Source organism: Vitis riparia, chromosome 10 (assembly GCF_004353265.1).
Source record: "Vitis riparia cultivar Riparia Gloire de Montpellier isolate 1030 chromosome 10, EGFV_Vit.rip_1.0, whole genome shotgun sequence".
NCBI classification, from domain to species: domain Eukaryota; kingdom Viridiplantae; phylum Streptophyta; class Magnoliopsida; order Vitales; family Vitaceae; genus Vitis; species Vitis riparia.
In genome coordinates this window covers 17,289,386-17,305,854 of record NC_048440.1, presented here as the reverse complement: position 1 = coordinate 17,305,854, position 16,469 = coordinate 17,289,386, and the positions used below count along the sequence as shown (strand labels likewise).

Below are 16,469 nucleotides of genomic sequence, written 5' to 3'. Positions count from 1 at the left end.
TAGATTTGGGGCTTTGATTTGTTTATTTAAAGGAGAGGCCTTGCCGTCCAGCCGGCGATTACGGGAGACTGAGTGGGGCCCTCTACTTTTTATACACACAGTTCTCTCGTTCTTTGTCTTCCTCTCTCTCTTTCCCTCTCGGAGCTCCTCCCTTTCTCTTTCTCTCTCTAGTGTTGAAGAGTTAGTCTCTCTGCTTCACTCATGGCGTCTTCTCGTGAGGGCCACTACAGAGGAGTGAGAAAGAGGCCATGGGGGAGATACGCAGCTGAGATACGCGATCCTTGGAAGAAAACCAGAGTCTGGTTGGGCACTTTCGATACGCCAGAAGAGGCTGCTTTAGCCTATGATGGTGCAGCTAGATCCCTCAGAGGAGCCAAGGCCAAAACCAACTTTCCCGCACCCGCCACTGCTTTATCACTCGACCTCAACGCGCCATCCGACCGCTGGAGCTCCCCCTCCGGCCGCCTCGTACTCGGTGAGTTTCTGCAGACGGGTGTTCTCAAAGACATGAGCTGCGAGGGTGGTCCCTCCGCCAAAGCTGACAGTACTGTTTCCGTCGCCGTTCCGGCACCGGAAGTCCCTACTCCGGCATCGTTTTTTGGGATTGTCCGACGTGGGTTGCCCATCGACTTGAACGAGCCTCCACCGTTGTGGCTGTGATGATAACTCTCCCTGACCATGTAGCATTTTAACGGAGTCGTTTTGATCTGTAATCTCTGTTCTATTTTCCTGGCGTTTCGTTTTTTCATATTTTCCTTAAGAGAGAGAGCGAACAACCAATTTGAAAGAGTTAGAGACGACGATATTATATCATATCATATGTACATATATGTTTTTGTATTTGCTTATCACTCACTTATCATCAACACTAAAACCTCCCTTCGATTCCACAATTCAACTTCCGCACCCATGGATGACTCATGCTTCTACTGCAGACCCTTTCTCACCCCAACGGTGATGAGCATCGTCTTCTCTGCCTTCCCTTGCCACCAAAGAAAACTGCAACTCTCCCCCTCCCTCCCACGCGCCATTGTCATGAGAGTGGGCCTCCATTTCAGTTACGGCTGAACTGTACTTGTCGACTGCCGTGCGGGAAGCAAAGCGTGCGCGCGTAAGCATTCCCCTTTTTTTAGTTCGCAGTTCCCTACTCCAGAATCTATGCTGGCGCGTGGTCCGGGGGTAGGCGCGTGTGCTGGTGCTTCTATTATCCAATACATCGATTTTCTCGCTAATTACTAGTTAAAGCAGAGAAGGATAAGACGCGGGTGATATCGCGAGATGGAAGGAAACTATCGCGCGTGGGTGGTGTAATGTTGAATGGTTAGGATAATTTGCCTTTAAGGAGTACGTCATTTATCCATGAAAGGAAATGGACGCGTTGTCCATGTGCCGGCTTTCTGTCACTTTCGCTCTTTCCTCTCTGTTTTCTCGGAATCTCTCTTTGCTTTTACTCCCATATATATATATATATATATTATTCAAATTTCTTTTTTCTTTTGGCCAAATAGCAAAATGGTCCCCTTCCCTGAATTCATGCTGAAATTTCAATTATTTTTTAAAAAAAATTATAATTCAATTCCAGTCAAAATTGCCCGAAAAAGGGAATGGTGCTCTCTACAAATCCAAACAGACAAGCTATGGCCGAACGCCGCCCACTATACTCGTTAAGCCTCCCTCCTTTAAATTTCATCTCGATGAGTTGATCGTGTGATAAAATGGAGTTCAACTTTTTATTTTCAACGGAAAGCAAGTTCCATAGTCTCGAAAGACTTCACTCCCACCAAAAACATGCCCAGCAAAACCATTTCCGGAAGCTTCTTTGACTGATTTAAAGTAAACACTCAATTATTCCAAAGTTTCAACGCTGACACTGTTGAGCCAGAGAGATTCACCTAACTTCCTCTCCAGCTGACACTCATGCCTTCAAATTTCCATCCATCCTCCTCACAGATTCTTTCCAATTTAAATAAATAAAGATATTATTATAATAGGCCGTGAGGGTTCAGAGGTAGCCTTACACCTACACCCAGCTGAATCAGTTTTGATTTCCAAGAATGAATGAATAAATAAATAAAGAATTCTAAAAATATCTTTAAAATTTTTCAACCTTTGAGCCCAAGATCATAATGATACATGATGTATGGAAGACTGCAAGTCTCTCGCAACAGTCATACAATATCTCAAAAGATTTGAAGAAATTATTAAAATAAAAATTATTACTTTGATTTCGAAAGTCAACTAGCTGTTAGGGGGAGGATTTCAAAAGTAGCACCAAGCAGTCGGTGGTCAATCAGTGAAGTTTCTAGATTGATGTAGAAAATACATTTTTCCATGATGACTTTCATTGAGCTAGAAATTTGGTTCCATCCCAATGTGCATGCATTTGTTATGATCCTAAGCAAGATTTTGTCACTTTCGAAATCTTAGTGGAACCTACGGTATGAGTTGCCTACTGCCTGAGCCCTGAGCCCACCTAAGGTAGTTGTTTACATGTATGAATTAATTCCTCTCATCTTTTAAGCTATTATATTCCAAACAAAGCTAAGTCATTCTTCCTTTGTACTAATTTCTATGTCTAAAGGAAAATAATCCAATACCGACATTCTTATATGAGAAAAAGTTTAGTCGAGTTGCATGTGTTGTCTACCATTTTTTTCTAGTTGATATAATAATCTTATATGCGTGTAGTCACATGCCACAAAATCATATTCAAGGCAGGTGCTCTTTAAAGTATGAAATAAAGGACTTTTTTATTATTTGATGTACATGATTTGATATGGCCCATATTTTAAATATTTGATTAGAATACTTGTTAAGGCTTATTATATAAAAGGAGGATTACATGGCCCTTTATCTCTATTGGTCAACCTTCTCTCTTTTGGCCTTTTAGATAGTGATAGCCAATAAAATATGGTAACATTTGACGGATGGAACCGTGTAATGTTTTAAAGTTTATAGTAGCTTTAAATGCTAATAATATATTTGATTGATTGCAAAGAGAAAGGAATTTAAGAAAAAGTTTGTCTTAGAGGTATCGAATAATAGATTCAAGTGTAAGTACCAGAATAGAATATGTAGTGTTGGAGCGTGAATTTTTGGATGAGGGTTCATTAATGAGCCAGTCCAACGGCACTTCATCGGAACCTTGTGTGAACACATAAACCCCTCGTGAACCAACGGGAGTTGATTGATGCAAGGCTAATTGCCTAACATTGATTGGATTGGTGGTTATGGTGTCAATGTACAAATGTCTCATGGAGGCACAATTGGTCAAGTAGTTACAAATTTTTAGGCTATGCGTGAACTTGTCAAGGCGTCTATCAGTTGACTAGGGTTGCACCAGCTAATGGTTAAAAACAGTTGGGTAGGACAGGTTGGCTTCTACTCATTGTAACTATTGGTAACTTTTTAATTGTACCTTTTGACCGAATGTTGTTCGGAAACTCCATTGGTGCGATCCCTTCAATCAATATCCCTTACGGTTTGTCAAAGGTTGGGGAGTACCCAATATACTTAGGATTCTTCATCTTTTCTTCGAGTATAGGTAGTGTTGTCCACGGTGTGGTACAAGGGTCCTGTTACGCCTGTTCAGAAGCCACACTCTTTTTGTCAAGTTATGACTAATTCGCCTATAAGAGTAGCCCCGATCTTAGGATCGGACCTTGGTTCAAGGGACTCATCTTGCCCAAAAGAAGGCTCGAACCCATTATTTATCCCTTTTTATTTTTATTTTTATTTTTATTACTGATGTGAGCATAGGCAATTGTGGGGAATTTGAGCCCACGTGTCTGGAAAAATGAGTGCTCTAATACTAATTTTAAGTGTCTGGGTAGGTTTTCAAATTTTGATTGCTCTTACTTTGGGTAGGGATGAAAATGGAATGGGTTCGGGACATATTGCCCTCATCCTAACCCCTTTTTATTTATTTAAAATAATTATCATTTATGTCATTTAACTTTTTTTTAAATTTTTTTTTAAAAATAATTATTTTAGATTTTTTAATTATATTAAAATAAATATATTTTATAAATAATTAAATAATTATATTTTATATAATTTATTTTATTAAAAAATATTTTTTTATTATCTATATATTAAAAATAGTAAAATAAAAATTAATTTAATTTAATTTTATATATAATCGAGATGGAACGAGACAAGACAAGGCAATATCCAAAGCTGCCTCAAACTTGTTCCAAGTTTTAAAAAAATTCTCAAAACCATCCAAAACCTGTTTAGTTAAAATTGAAACTCATCATTTTAAAGACGAGGCAAGGCAAGTATCTAAAAAAACTCGTTCCATTCTCATCCTTAATTGAAGGTTTTAATGTAGTCAAATTGATCCAGATGACAATACTAATTTGGGTAGACAAGGCTTTATTTTGACGAAAAAGTTGCTTAAATGTTCTATGTATATCATCCATTTAATCCAACATAGTAACCGCAACCTAGGTGCCATCCAAGTGTTCCTCGATAATTGAGGTGGGAGCTCATATTTCCTCCATAGCACTCACAACTTAGAATTTATTGGAACAAGGCTAAAAAGATGAGAGTTAAACAATGTATGGGGATGACTGCCTAACCTTAGTTATGTTAGCATATTGATGCCTCATGGAGGCGTGACTAGTTAGGCAACTACAACTTTTAAGGAAAAATACACATATCACGATCTCTATTAGTTGGTTGGGGTTATCTCTATTAGCTATTAGGAATGATCAGGTGTGCATTTTATGGGCAGAATGGGTTGGCTCTTGCTCATTGTAACCATTGCCAACTTTTTTATACAAACATTGTTGGGTGGCTCAATTGGAACGATCCCTTTAGGTTGGGGTCCCTACTTTCGACTTGCTTAGATATGATGGTCTTGGAGCATACCTAAATATACTTCGGGTTACCTATTTAGATGGCTGGTCTATGAGTGTGGTATGATGGTCCCAATTATGCTTATTTGGAACCCGCACTCTTCCATCCAGTCATGATCGATTCACCCATTAATGCGATCCGATCTCGAGGTCGGGCGTGGATCCGCCTAGGAGAGCCCCAACCCATCAAATGATATAATTTGATGATATGTTTTAAAGATTAAGAGATGCCTCGATCATGTCACAAATGAAATGATCATGGGAAATGGGTGTATGGCCCACTGGAATGCGACCCATTCCTAACAAAAGTAAATATATATATAACCTAGTGTGACAGCAATGTGCAAATTAATGAAAAAGCATAATCAGGGCTATACACTTTTTCCTCTCAACAAACACATTTAAAACGAGTCAAAACAGCATGAGAAAGATGTGAAAGAATTTTCTTTGACCAATCAAACAAAAGAAAGTCCTTGGTGTACTCAACCTTTATGCACAATAGACCGGAAGACAGGTTTATCCATGGATGATATACTTCTCAATCAATATCAGCAGAAACCTAATGAAGAAGAAAAATCAGAATTAGAGGAGTGCTGATGCTGCCTAGTTATATCGGAGACTAAATAACCATGTGTATAAGATAATTTATCATATTACGAGACAAACAGGAGAAGTTTAAAGGCTGTACCAATGCTGCGGAAAAGAAATATTCTAGGCGTTTGGCTGCTGGGAGAGTTTGGCGCAACGCAATTGAAGATGCGTCCAAGAAAATCACGTAATTGTCAGAAAAGGGGGACTGCAATATGGGCGAAGAAAGAGAAGCAGACACGCAAGCCCACACCTAATACAGCGTCAGCATCACCAGAGCTGCTGCACCTGCGCCTGCGCCTGCACCTGGACCCGGCCGTCATTTCACCTATTTACACCACCACAGATTTGACGCTCCTCTGTTTTTTTTTTTAAATTAATATTATTTATTATGTTATGTGGGCCCAATTTCCCACGTGGCGGTGGCAGATGTCGTTTTAAATAAATGCCCCCCCGGCCCCCTCACGAGCGAATAATCTGTCGGCAGCAGAGGCGTCACGGCGGTCTACCCTTTGGCGTGTCCCACGTAAAGACTCCGTCACCCTTGTCGGTCACGGCGGCGTTAGCTATGTCACGTGTTTTCTTCACCCATCATCATTATAATTATCATCCTCCTCCTCCTCCTCATCCATCATACATGGTGAATATGATGATGATGATGAGGTGGGTGGTGGGTTTGACCGGGTCTTGACCTTTCTGTACGTGGCAGAACCAATCCCATCATGGAGTGGGCTGCCCTTCCACGCCCATATATGTATATAAAATAGAGTCCTTCTTTTCCTCTGTCTTTTGCTTGTCCTCGTCAACTTTTCAACCAGCCATTTTTATTTCTGTCTTTTTTTTTTTTTTTTTTTTCTTTCAAGCTTTGAATAATGCTTTTTCCCACGCACTGTCTAACGTCATGAATTCAGTAAAGGACAAACATAAAAATATATGATTCCTGTCTTAGCTTGACAATTTTTTTTTTTTTATTATTAGCAAAGTTTGAAGTTTTTACTTGCGAAGGAGACGAAGAATCCCAAAGGCAGTCCCGTGACAGCGAAGTTAAAATATTTTATTTGGAAGAAAAAGATGATGACTGATGACTGATGACTGATGAGAGAGTGGGGAATGTGAATTCAAAGTTTTGATGATTATGCGTGGCCATGCAGGGCATGTTGGAGGGCAGCAGAGCCGTGGGTTTTTCTTTTTCATGGTGGTCAAGTGGATTATTAAAAATTAAAGAACCTCCATTTCCCTTCTCTCTCTGTGTATGTATATTTGGGGTTTGTCGTGTGGTAGCTGCCAGCCTGCCGTCTGCATGATGATTTATTATCCCATACATCTAAAAGTTTTTGTTGGGGGTGGGGGTGTTACTGTTTACTGTTTACCAAAAATAAAGAAGGGAAGAAGCATGTTTGAGGCAATCCCGAATGTTCCATAAAAAGTGGCTGTAACCAGCAGATCATCTGCAGATGCAAATGGCTCAAGGGGGGTGTCATTGGGGACCAGATTTGATGAGCAATGGACCATCTTACGGATAAGGTGATATTATCCCCTATTCTTCAAGTAGCTAGCTTACAGGGACAGGGAGTCGGGACACCATTTATAGAAACCACCAAGGATTTGTAAAATACCACAGGAAACAGATGCTAGGTTTTGAAAATATGGGGAAATTTATTGAATGAAAGTGGACCGACAATTTTTCCCAGCCTTAATTTTCTTTCTCCGTTAGAGATGGGCCTTCTTAAGTCTTAAGTAGCAGTCAACAAGGAACGCGGTTATGACCCGCAGGGCCGCCGGGGGCAAACATTGAAGTCCAAACAGGATCCTATGGTGGGAACGTTAAAAAAGTTGCTTTTTGTGAAAGCAAGCAATAACAGGGAGAAAGAAGATCAATCCATTGAACCAGACTGGAAGGCGTCAGTACCAATTCCTCCCAACAAGAAATCAATTTTAAATTCCTAACCCAGTGTAGCCAAGTCATTGACTCGTTTGGAACGTTGGAATGGAGAATGAGAATTCCTCCTTGTCAATTTTCATTCATGATATGTTTGGATTATTTTTTAAAATAGAAAATAAAAATAAAAAATCGCTTATTTTCCATTTTACAAAATAAAAAAATTGGAAAACCAATAACCATAAAATTGTTTTGTATTTTATATTATAAAAAATAAAAAATAAAATATTTTTAGAGAATATATTATCTTTTTTTTTTAAATATTTTAAAAAATAATTATATAAATATATATATAATAATTAAAAATAAAGCTTCACACATAAAAAATTATTTAATAAATACATTTAATAATTAAAAAATATTTCATATTCTCATACAAACTTTTATTCTACAAAATATTTTAAAAGCTATTTTTCAAACTACTTTAAAAATATATTTACCAAACGCACCTTTCATTTTTTATTTTATTTTTAAATATTATTTCTATTCAATCCATTTTAATAAAAACTTAATTTAAACACATTAATGGAAGAAAAATAAAATTATTTTGATTTGGCTCTTTTTCATTGTTAAAAAAATTATAATAAATATTCAAATGGAATCTACTCTTCCCTATTTTACGTTAGGACAAAGAAAAAAGAAACTTTAAGGAGCACTAGATTAACGCGATTGCCGTAATCCCAGGGCGGTAGACTACCATGACCCATTTACAACTACTGTTACACCTAGCAAAAAGGCGATAATTTGTTTTTGGTTAAGCGTGGCACAACCTTAGCTAACACGATCGAAAGTCATAGCAAAAGCAAACATAAATAGACAACCAACCAGATACGAGAACCTTCCCAGCTTGTATTATTCAACAATTATAAGATTAAATTATTTTTTCTAAGTGTCTCAATACTCGTACAATTTTGTGTAAGTCAGAGAACCCAACCCCCACAAGAGTATTATAATCTGATCACACTCTCCTCTTTGTCTTTTTGCAATGCAGGAGCTTTATACACCTATTGTCATCCCTTTTGAATTTTGAATTCAAGTAGCAACTTGGGGACGTGGTTTAGAAAACTGCCATAAACACCTAGTTGAATACACACCTCCTCATGCTTCATGCACAACCCACAAGCCTATATGATGTTCCCTTTGTGTTGAGCCAAAGCCTGGCACTTAAGGTGTCTTTTCCTAATGGATGCGATGTAACTACCAAATATCATGTTCGACCCGTGTTGCAAGTCACCTATGCCAATCTAGTCTTTAGCCTCTAATACATGTGGGTCAAGACTACATCAAACATCTTGTGTGTGCTAGTTAGCCCCGCATCAGCATCTTGCCTTAGCCATGTTCATGTATCCAACCCATCTCTCTGATGTATCAGTGCGCTCTAGCCTATGCACTGGTGCCTGCCCATGGGCTATATCAAGGTACCATGGCACAATGAGTTCATTGTCCATGTCATGGACTAGCTTGTTGTGTGTGGTGTGTTGCTATGTGTGTGGCCTTGTTGTGTGCAACCTGCTATCGTATGCGACACCTTGTGCCAACACAAGTGTTGCCCCCTTTTGGCAACACTTCACCTCCTTTGTGATGCATTCAAAACCTCCGTCTCCACCTTGCCTCATCCCTAAGGTCCTCATGAGTGCAAGGGCCTTCCAATGAGGCGCTTAGTGTTGCGGTATTGTAGGCTAACAACATCCTTATCTGTAATGACCACAAGCATTGCTACTTTCTAAGGGACACAAGTTTCTTTAAAGAAATATTCCGTGCAGACTTATTTGACATGTTCCTACATTTTTCTTTTGTTCTCTATTTATATGTTAGCCAAAAAAAGAAAATACACTTTCAATGGATATCTACATGTTACATACACAACCACCACCTATTATTACACTTAATGTGACCTTTCAACTAATTGTATGCAACATGCGTTTTTCAAGGTGTTCCTTGAAGAAACCCCTCAATGTGATATTGAAAATATACCACGTCATAATTAATAAATACATACATACATATATATATATATATATATATATATGCATACATGCATAACTTAATGTTAGGAGTTAGATTAACTAAGGTCCCAAAAAACATGTTTAAATCATTTTGCCCTTTCTAATTATGGTATCAGCACAATTATAATGTATTGGCCGATTTAATCTTTATAAGTTTGTATGATAAGAGAAGATAAAAGCTTCTCAGAATTTGTTTGAAAAACAAGATTTTGTTATTGGAAAAAAAACAAACCCATTTCGAAACCTAGAAATGTGTATGATAAATTTTAATGAAAAATAATTATTTTATTATTTATCAAATTATATATATTTTAATCGTTTTAAATTGTTTTCACTTTTTAAGGATTTTTTTTATAAATATTTATATGAATATAATAAAGAATAATTTTTTTTAAAAAATATTGCACATAAAAATTATTTTTTAAAAATATAGAATAGATTTTAAATTCCTAAACATATTTTTATTTTTAAAAATCATTTCTTGAAAACGGTTTTAAAAATGTTTTGAAACATACAATGTTAATATGTTTTAACTGTAGCTGCGTGTGATACAATCTCAATGGAACAAATGAATCCCTACATTGATTGACCGTGTATTAATCAATGCTCCATGTTAACTGAAAGCTGACTTGTATATTAAATAATATTATTCCTAATAAATATATTATTAACCAACGAGTGACGTTGATGGCAGACACCTTTAATCCAATTGATATTTGGGGGAGGCGAAAAAGGCAGTTGATGGAGAAGCCCAAGAAGTAGCAGATAACTAAGGCAAAACCCATTCTAAGCTCAAGTATCTATGAATCTCCCACGTGTAACTCTGTCAGAGATTCTGACTGGACGTCTCACACGCTGTTTACCTTATCCCTTTATCCTTTCGCAACTCGCAAGTTTAGAATAAAAAGAAAAAAAAATAAAAATTATAATCAGTATCAATAATTACTATTTTCACCAGTCTTTTTGCTGTTCTTCTTTGGAATTTCTAGAAGAGGAGATGAAATCAGCACCGTCCAAATCGTTGTACGACAAAAGGTGGGGTGCGCAGCGATTACGCCAAAAGGGAAAAGTCTTCTAGGAATCAGCGACTACAATGCGCTGCTAAACCACGCCGAAGATGCTAGAAAATAATAATTAAATTAAAAAATAATGATCATGAGGGAGAGGAGGTGTCACCTCATTCAGCAACAAACTTCCACTTAAAAAGGCGGTGCGGCAGCAGCCGCCCACACCTAACCCACCCCTTTGCTTTTGGCGGTTGCTTTACTTCCCTCTCTCTCCTCTCTCATCCGGGCACGTGGCACACAACTATGCGTTTCTTTTTTCTTCCACTGCGTCGCTGCCCTGGGTCCCACATTACACCTCTTTTTCTCCCTAATACGCCGACCCGCCGGCGTAACTGTCTGTCCCTATCCGACACGTCACCATGCATCACGCCACTCCCCGCCGTACACATTTCAAATTCCTTGGCCCGCCACCTCTCCACCTCCTTTTCTCTCTGGCAGTCCCCGAAAACATTGCCGACGCCATAATACAATATTATACTTTTAAATATAATTTATTTTTATTTACCAAATTACTTTGATTTTTTTAAGTGGATGAGTCATTGATGCGAGTGGTTAGCGGGTGGTGATGACGCTAAATGTGGACCACCAACTGATTTGGATGGCATGTCCCATCCCATCAGACACTCATACCCATATGAGGTTATTATAACATGCATGGTTGTACGCACCGCGGCTGCCATCCATGACATGGCCATGATATCATGAGTGATTAATTAATTAATAAAGAAACGACACCGAGTGGAAAGGCAATTAAAAAAATATGTTTGATTAAATAAAAGGAAAGCGAAATCTTGTTCATAGATTTCGACGACCAAGACCGGGCCCACCAAAAAGCAGCAGCCGCGCTTCCACTTCCGGCGCCCGCGTCCACGTGGTCCCCACCCCTGTCTGCTACCCCATTTTCGCGTTGATATAATGAACGCGATCGGACGGCCGTATAACACGTGCAATCCAAACCGAATCTCGAGAGGTGCCCAGTCAACAAAGGTATTACCTTCCCACCGCTCATCTCCCGTGAATTTTAACCCATTCCTGCCATTTACTCGCGAGATTTTAGTGGCGTTATCTTACCCTCCGTTTTTATTTGTATTCATTTACCGCGCTTCGGTTACATTGTTTTCGTACTTAATATATTTTTATTTATTTAAAATTTTTTAATATGAAAATTTTTAATATCTTTGCCAATATATATAAAGAGACAGATTATTTTCTTTACACCTATTTTAGCATCACATTCAATGCTTTCCAAAAATTAATAATAATTATTAACGAGAGAAGAAAGAGGTTTCATATAAATTTCAGAAACCATCACCACCTCCTGTGTGTTTTCAATTTCTAAAACAACTTTTCAAACCGCCCTAATTTGTCTTAATAATTTAAACTAACTTTACTTTTAATTATTCCAATTGGGTTAGCCTAAAGACATTTAATTTTTTCCTTCACATTCCCTGTACACAAACAAAGTGCGTTTGGAAGAGGAGGTTCATCGGCTGCGGAAGTGGAACCCACGATAACAACACCACCTTGCACTTATAGTGGGATGCTGATCAAAGCAACAACTTGGTTTATGATGAGATTATTAGGAGTAGCTATTTCTAGAGAGACATCACATCAATTTCCAGTTCTAATACTACTGTGCGGAATTCATATTCAAATATATACGGTAAGATCAAGCAATAAAATTTGATGGGTATGTCTGTCCAATTTCCTAATATTTTAAAGAAAATTGGGTCAAAAAAGTTTGGTTGCATGATAGAAAATGATAATAACTTCTCAATACCATACTTAGAAAGGGGTCTCCCTTTTATGAAAAACAAATGGGCAACCAAATCATTTGCCATTTAAAAGCTAAAGCAACACCATTTTCAACACTAAAGCATAACGTCTTAGTCAGGGATGTCATCATGAAATTGAATAGGCTCATATTTCAATATCCTATTTTCACGATCGTCATAAATTAATCAGAGCCATGCAATTGTATATCGCAAACTAATAGCTAAAATTTCAATTTTTGAAAAAAAAAGGAAATAAGGGAGGGGGTTAGGGGCATGGGGCAACACGCCAGTTACTCCATAAAGGATATTGATTCTATTTTTAAATTTTAAATATAAAAAACACATGCTTTGCTGCCGACGGCTGACACCTGTCCAATTATTCCTTACGCTCCTTAAAGGAAAAGCTACCACACGTGGCAGTGATTCCAGCAACCGCTCTCAACTCTCAAGTCAACAACATCGATCGTGTGGTGTCCGTACTGGACATGGATCCCACGTACCGTGGCATGTCCGCCGTTGAGTAATCCGGCACAGTTCCGGCGTTCATGAAGGGAAATGAAATAAATAAAAATAAGTGTTTGAAACGAGATTCAAGAAATCGTCAATTGCTCCTTGAACAAAAACAGAGTACATCTGAAACAGCAGTTACTTGTTACCAACAACTGTGAGAAACGCTTGATTTCTCTGTTGCAAAAAAGAGATCAGCTATACACATGGAGATGGGACTCTCAAGCCATCGCAACCACTTTTCTTCCTAAATTTTGTTTTTTTCTTTTTGCCTATTTTCTTCCTATGGTAGAATAGATAAGGAAAGAGAAAATTTTTCAAGGGAAAAAAAAAACGAATTGAAACGTTATCCAGTGAGGACGCAAAGATCAGAGAGGTATTCAGGCGATTTCAGGCGGGGGAGGGCGGTTCAGATCGAGATCGATGAGAACGCGTGCGCGAGGCTTGAGATCGTTGTGGTTCAAATCAACCACAGATGATGAGTCGGAATCGCTCTGGACCCCACCGGTAAGCGCGGCGCGGAAATCAGACGCCGCACGGTCGAACCTCAGTCTCTGAAAATCTTGATTCACTCTCCCAGTCCGTAACATCGCGTCAAAGTAGAAAAGGTGATTCGCCGCCGGCAAGCCTCCGGTCGGAACAATTCCGGCAGCCGGCGAAGGGGAGGAAACTTGAAACTGATGATGCTGAAACGGAAATCTCAAGGCGGTGGCATATCCAGCAGCAGCACCAACGCCGACGCCAACGCCAACGCCGACGCCACCTCCGTGCAGCAGATTAAGATCCAATGGAGAGGAATCAACCATTAGAGCCGGCGAAAATCCCTCCCGGCTGGAAGACTCCACGGTGCTGCTCTGGCTCGGACTCTGATTATTGTTGTTCAGATTCTCAGAAACCAAAGGAAAGTTGGTCTTCGCCTTGGCGCCGCGAAACTCCCGGGCGGCGGAGTCGTACGCCTTGGCGGCTTCCTCCGCCGTATCAAAAGTTCCAAGCCATACACGGCTCTTCTTCCCTGGATCCCTGATCTCGGCGGCGTATCTCCCCCACGGTCTCTTCCTAACGCCCCTGAAATGCACCTCCTTGGCGTTGGCGCTAGGCTTAACGCCGGCAACTTTCTCCTTGGGCGCCATATTCTCGATTCGTCGCGGTTCTAATTTGCAGTGCTAAAATGAAACAAAAGAGTGTAGGGTCGAGAGTAAAGAAAGGTGGGAGATGGTTTTATAGAGAAGGGGATCGGCGAGGAATTGAATAAAAGCTAAGAAAGGGTGGGCACAGTCAACGAGGGATTTGACTGATCTGTGGCAGCCGCCCTAAACGAGCGTGGTGGCAATTTACTATTCTAGTCCCCCGATTACGTGGCATGTGGTATGTCGAGAGACGAGACGAGGCGGCAGACCATTGGCATCATTATCATTATCTAACGGCTGTAAATGCAACAGTTGATTGCGTGCTGTGATCGGAGGATTATGCACGCGTTCCTTAAGCGCGTTCACCCAACTCTCTCCCACCACGCATGTAAGTTGTATATAATTCTCAAATTGTCATTACTCTACCGGATGAAGACTCCAAAAAATTCGATAAAATTTAATTCGTGTATATTTACATGATTATGATACGATATTAAAATTGAAAGAACAGAAAGGGCTCGTGGGGAGAGTTGGGGGTTAAAATAAAAATAAAAAGAGAGAGAGAAAGTGGTGAGGAGTTGTCGGCATGTTCCGCTATCTCGCCGCGTGAAATGGATCGGTTTGATTTGATAGAGGGCATTGCTTTGGTCTCTCCCCCGGGCATCACCACGCTTCCCCCTTTGAACCGCTCGCTTGGACCAACAGCTGATCGGTTTGCCTAATCACAGCTCGACACGCGTCCCCTTACTTACGCGTGTTGACGTGAAGGCGCACAACCTAACGCAATTCCTGCCCAACGTCTGCTACCACTGGATTAGTTTCTGACAGCAGTATCAATTTCATCCGACATTTTTCTAACCCACGCTCCCCTCTCATCCGTGTCTAACACGCACTCAACACTCCCAATCAACCCTCCATTCTTCTATCATCATTTCGATGTGACTGATAAGAGGGAGGTGAGGGACTGAGAAAAAAAAAAATGATAGTAAACAAACTAATTTGCTATATTTTAATTATTTCCTTTTGCCCCTTGTTGCATAATCTACCTTCGATTCCGTAATTATTATTATTTTCACTTTTTTTTTTTTTGGTGATAAAAAATTCCCCTACTTTTTTGTTGTAAACAATAATGTTATTATTTGCCGCTGCAAATAAGGAAAGTTTATAAAAGGAGAATGCTCTTTTTGCATGTTAGTTATCTCAAAAATTATGGCATGATTTTTCCATGTTTTATTTTATTTTATTTTATGGTAAAGGGAGCTTTCATCTTTACCGGGTGTGGTGTTAGGTGGTAGTTCAGGAATTCCTTACACCCTTTTGCCCTTTCTCTTTTCTTTGTTCATGCACCGCAGCAATTAAAGCAGAAAGAATCTGCACACGCAAGCGAATTATTATTAATAAAAATGACTAGATAATTGCCTGTATTTCCTTCTTTTTCTTTTTTTTTTTCAGGTAACAAATTCATGCTTTGTCCACGTTTCGACTCTCGTAAGCGTGACACCCGTACATTAATAAAAGATTTTGGATATGATGTATAGATTATTTCAAATTTTATTAAAGAATAAGAGATAGGGTCGAAGATAGGGCCCTTCAAAGGCTCAAATAATGAAAGGGTTGCCAAAACTTGAAATGAAATTGTATTCTTTTGTTTCCCAGAACCACCACGTTAGATTCCACATTTTACGCTGGCAAATCAGCTGCATATTTTTTCTGCCGGCTGTTCGGCTAAAGTGGGGCCCGCTAAATATCTGCCTTGTAATTGACCTGCTTGACCTTCCGCATGGCGTCCGCTGTACAGCTGCTGCACTTGATAGACAACCTTCAAAGACACGTGTCATGGAAACCTTAATCCAAGTGTCACGAACCTTGGTACGAGACACGTTGACCGTAATATGTGGCTCTTTACGTGTTGAAACCATGATCCGCAGCTTGGTTGCTTGTGGCTGTGGATGAGAGGGTTGGTGGCAAAGCAAGATGTAGCCCTGACCATGAGCCACTCTAGGCAGCAGCCATTTCGACATTTTCTTTATCTTTGCACCACTTGTTTTCCCGAGGGCCAAACAGTCAATATGGAGGCCATGCTTGCATGACTTGTGTCCACGAGCCGTATGATGGAGACGGGGTACGACAAGCAAGAGTTAATTTGGGAGTCAGATCGTATGAGGTATGAGGAGCGTTGGGTAAGTAAGAGTGGGTGCGATGGAAGGGTCTGCCTCCTGGCCCTCTCTGGCTTTGAAGTTGGATGGGCAGAGGAGTCAAAAAGCATCATGAATTTTGGATGGTGGATTGTGATGTGGAATTTAATAGGATGGTGAAGGATACGTTGTGGTTTTGCGTGTTGACTGTCAAAATCACTAATTTGTGCTTGTTTTCACATTTGGGCTAAGTGATGGAAGTTGGGACTTAGGACAAAGTCAAGTGTGTTCCCAAATTTAGCCGGTAAGGTGGGTTGGACAAGATAATTACTAGAAAGGTTTACTCATTTATATGAATTTTTAAAAATAATTTTATCTTTAAATATATTTTTTACATTATTTATAAATAAATCTGAGACCATTAATGAGGTGGAACTCATACATGATGATAAACACATATAAT

At 39.5% G+C, this 16,469-nt stretch overlaps 2 protein-coding genes across 2 annotated transcripts; one reads left to right on the top strand and one right to left on the bottom strand.

Moving 5' to 3' along the window:
• The first annotated feature begins 81 nt into the window (after positions 1-81).
• Positions 82-893, top strand: LOC117922917 (ethylene-responsive transcription factor 12-like). The gene has a single exon (XM_034841139.1). It carries the CDS (start codon positions 202-204, stop codon positions 658-660), a length of 459 nt encoding a protein of 152 aa, XP_034697030.1. The 5' UTR covers positions 82-201; the 3' UTR covers positions 661-893.
• Positions 894-12,814: 11,921 nt separating this feature from the next.
• Positions 12,815-13,956, bottom strand: LOC117924393 (ethylene-responsive transcription factor 4-like). Its single transcript, XM_034843027.1, has one exon. The coding sequence runs from the start codon at positions 13,872-13,874 to the stop codon at positions 13,125-13,127; it is 750 nt and encodes a 249-aa protein (XP_034698918.1). The 5' UTR covers positions 13,875-13,956; the 3' UTR covers positions 12,815-13,124.
• Between the last annotated feature and the right edge of the window lie 2,513 nt (positions 13,957-16,469).

Bases quoted from the DNA above. Each gene is read 5' to 3' on its own strand.
- LOC117922917 (XM_034841139.1), top strand. From the start codon at position 202: ATGGCGTCTTCTCGTGAGGGCCACTACAGAGGAGTGAGAAAGAGGCCA.
- LOC117924393 (XM_034843027.1), bottom strand. From the start codon at position 13,874: ATGGCGCCCAAGGAGAAAGTTGCCGGCGTTAAGCCTAGCGCCAACGCC.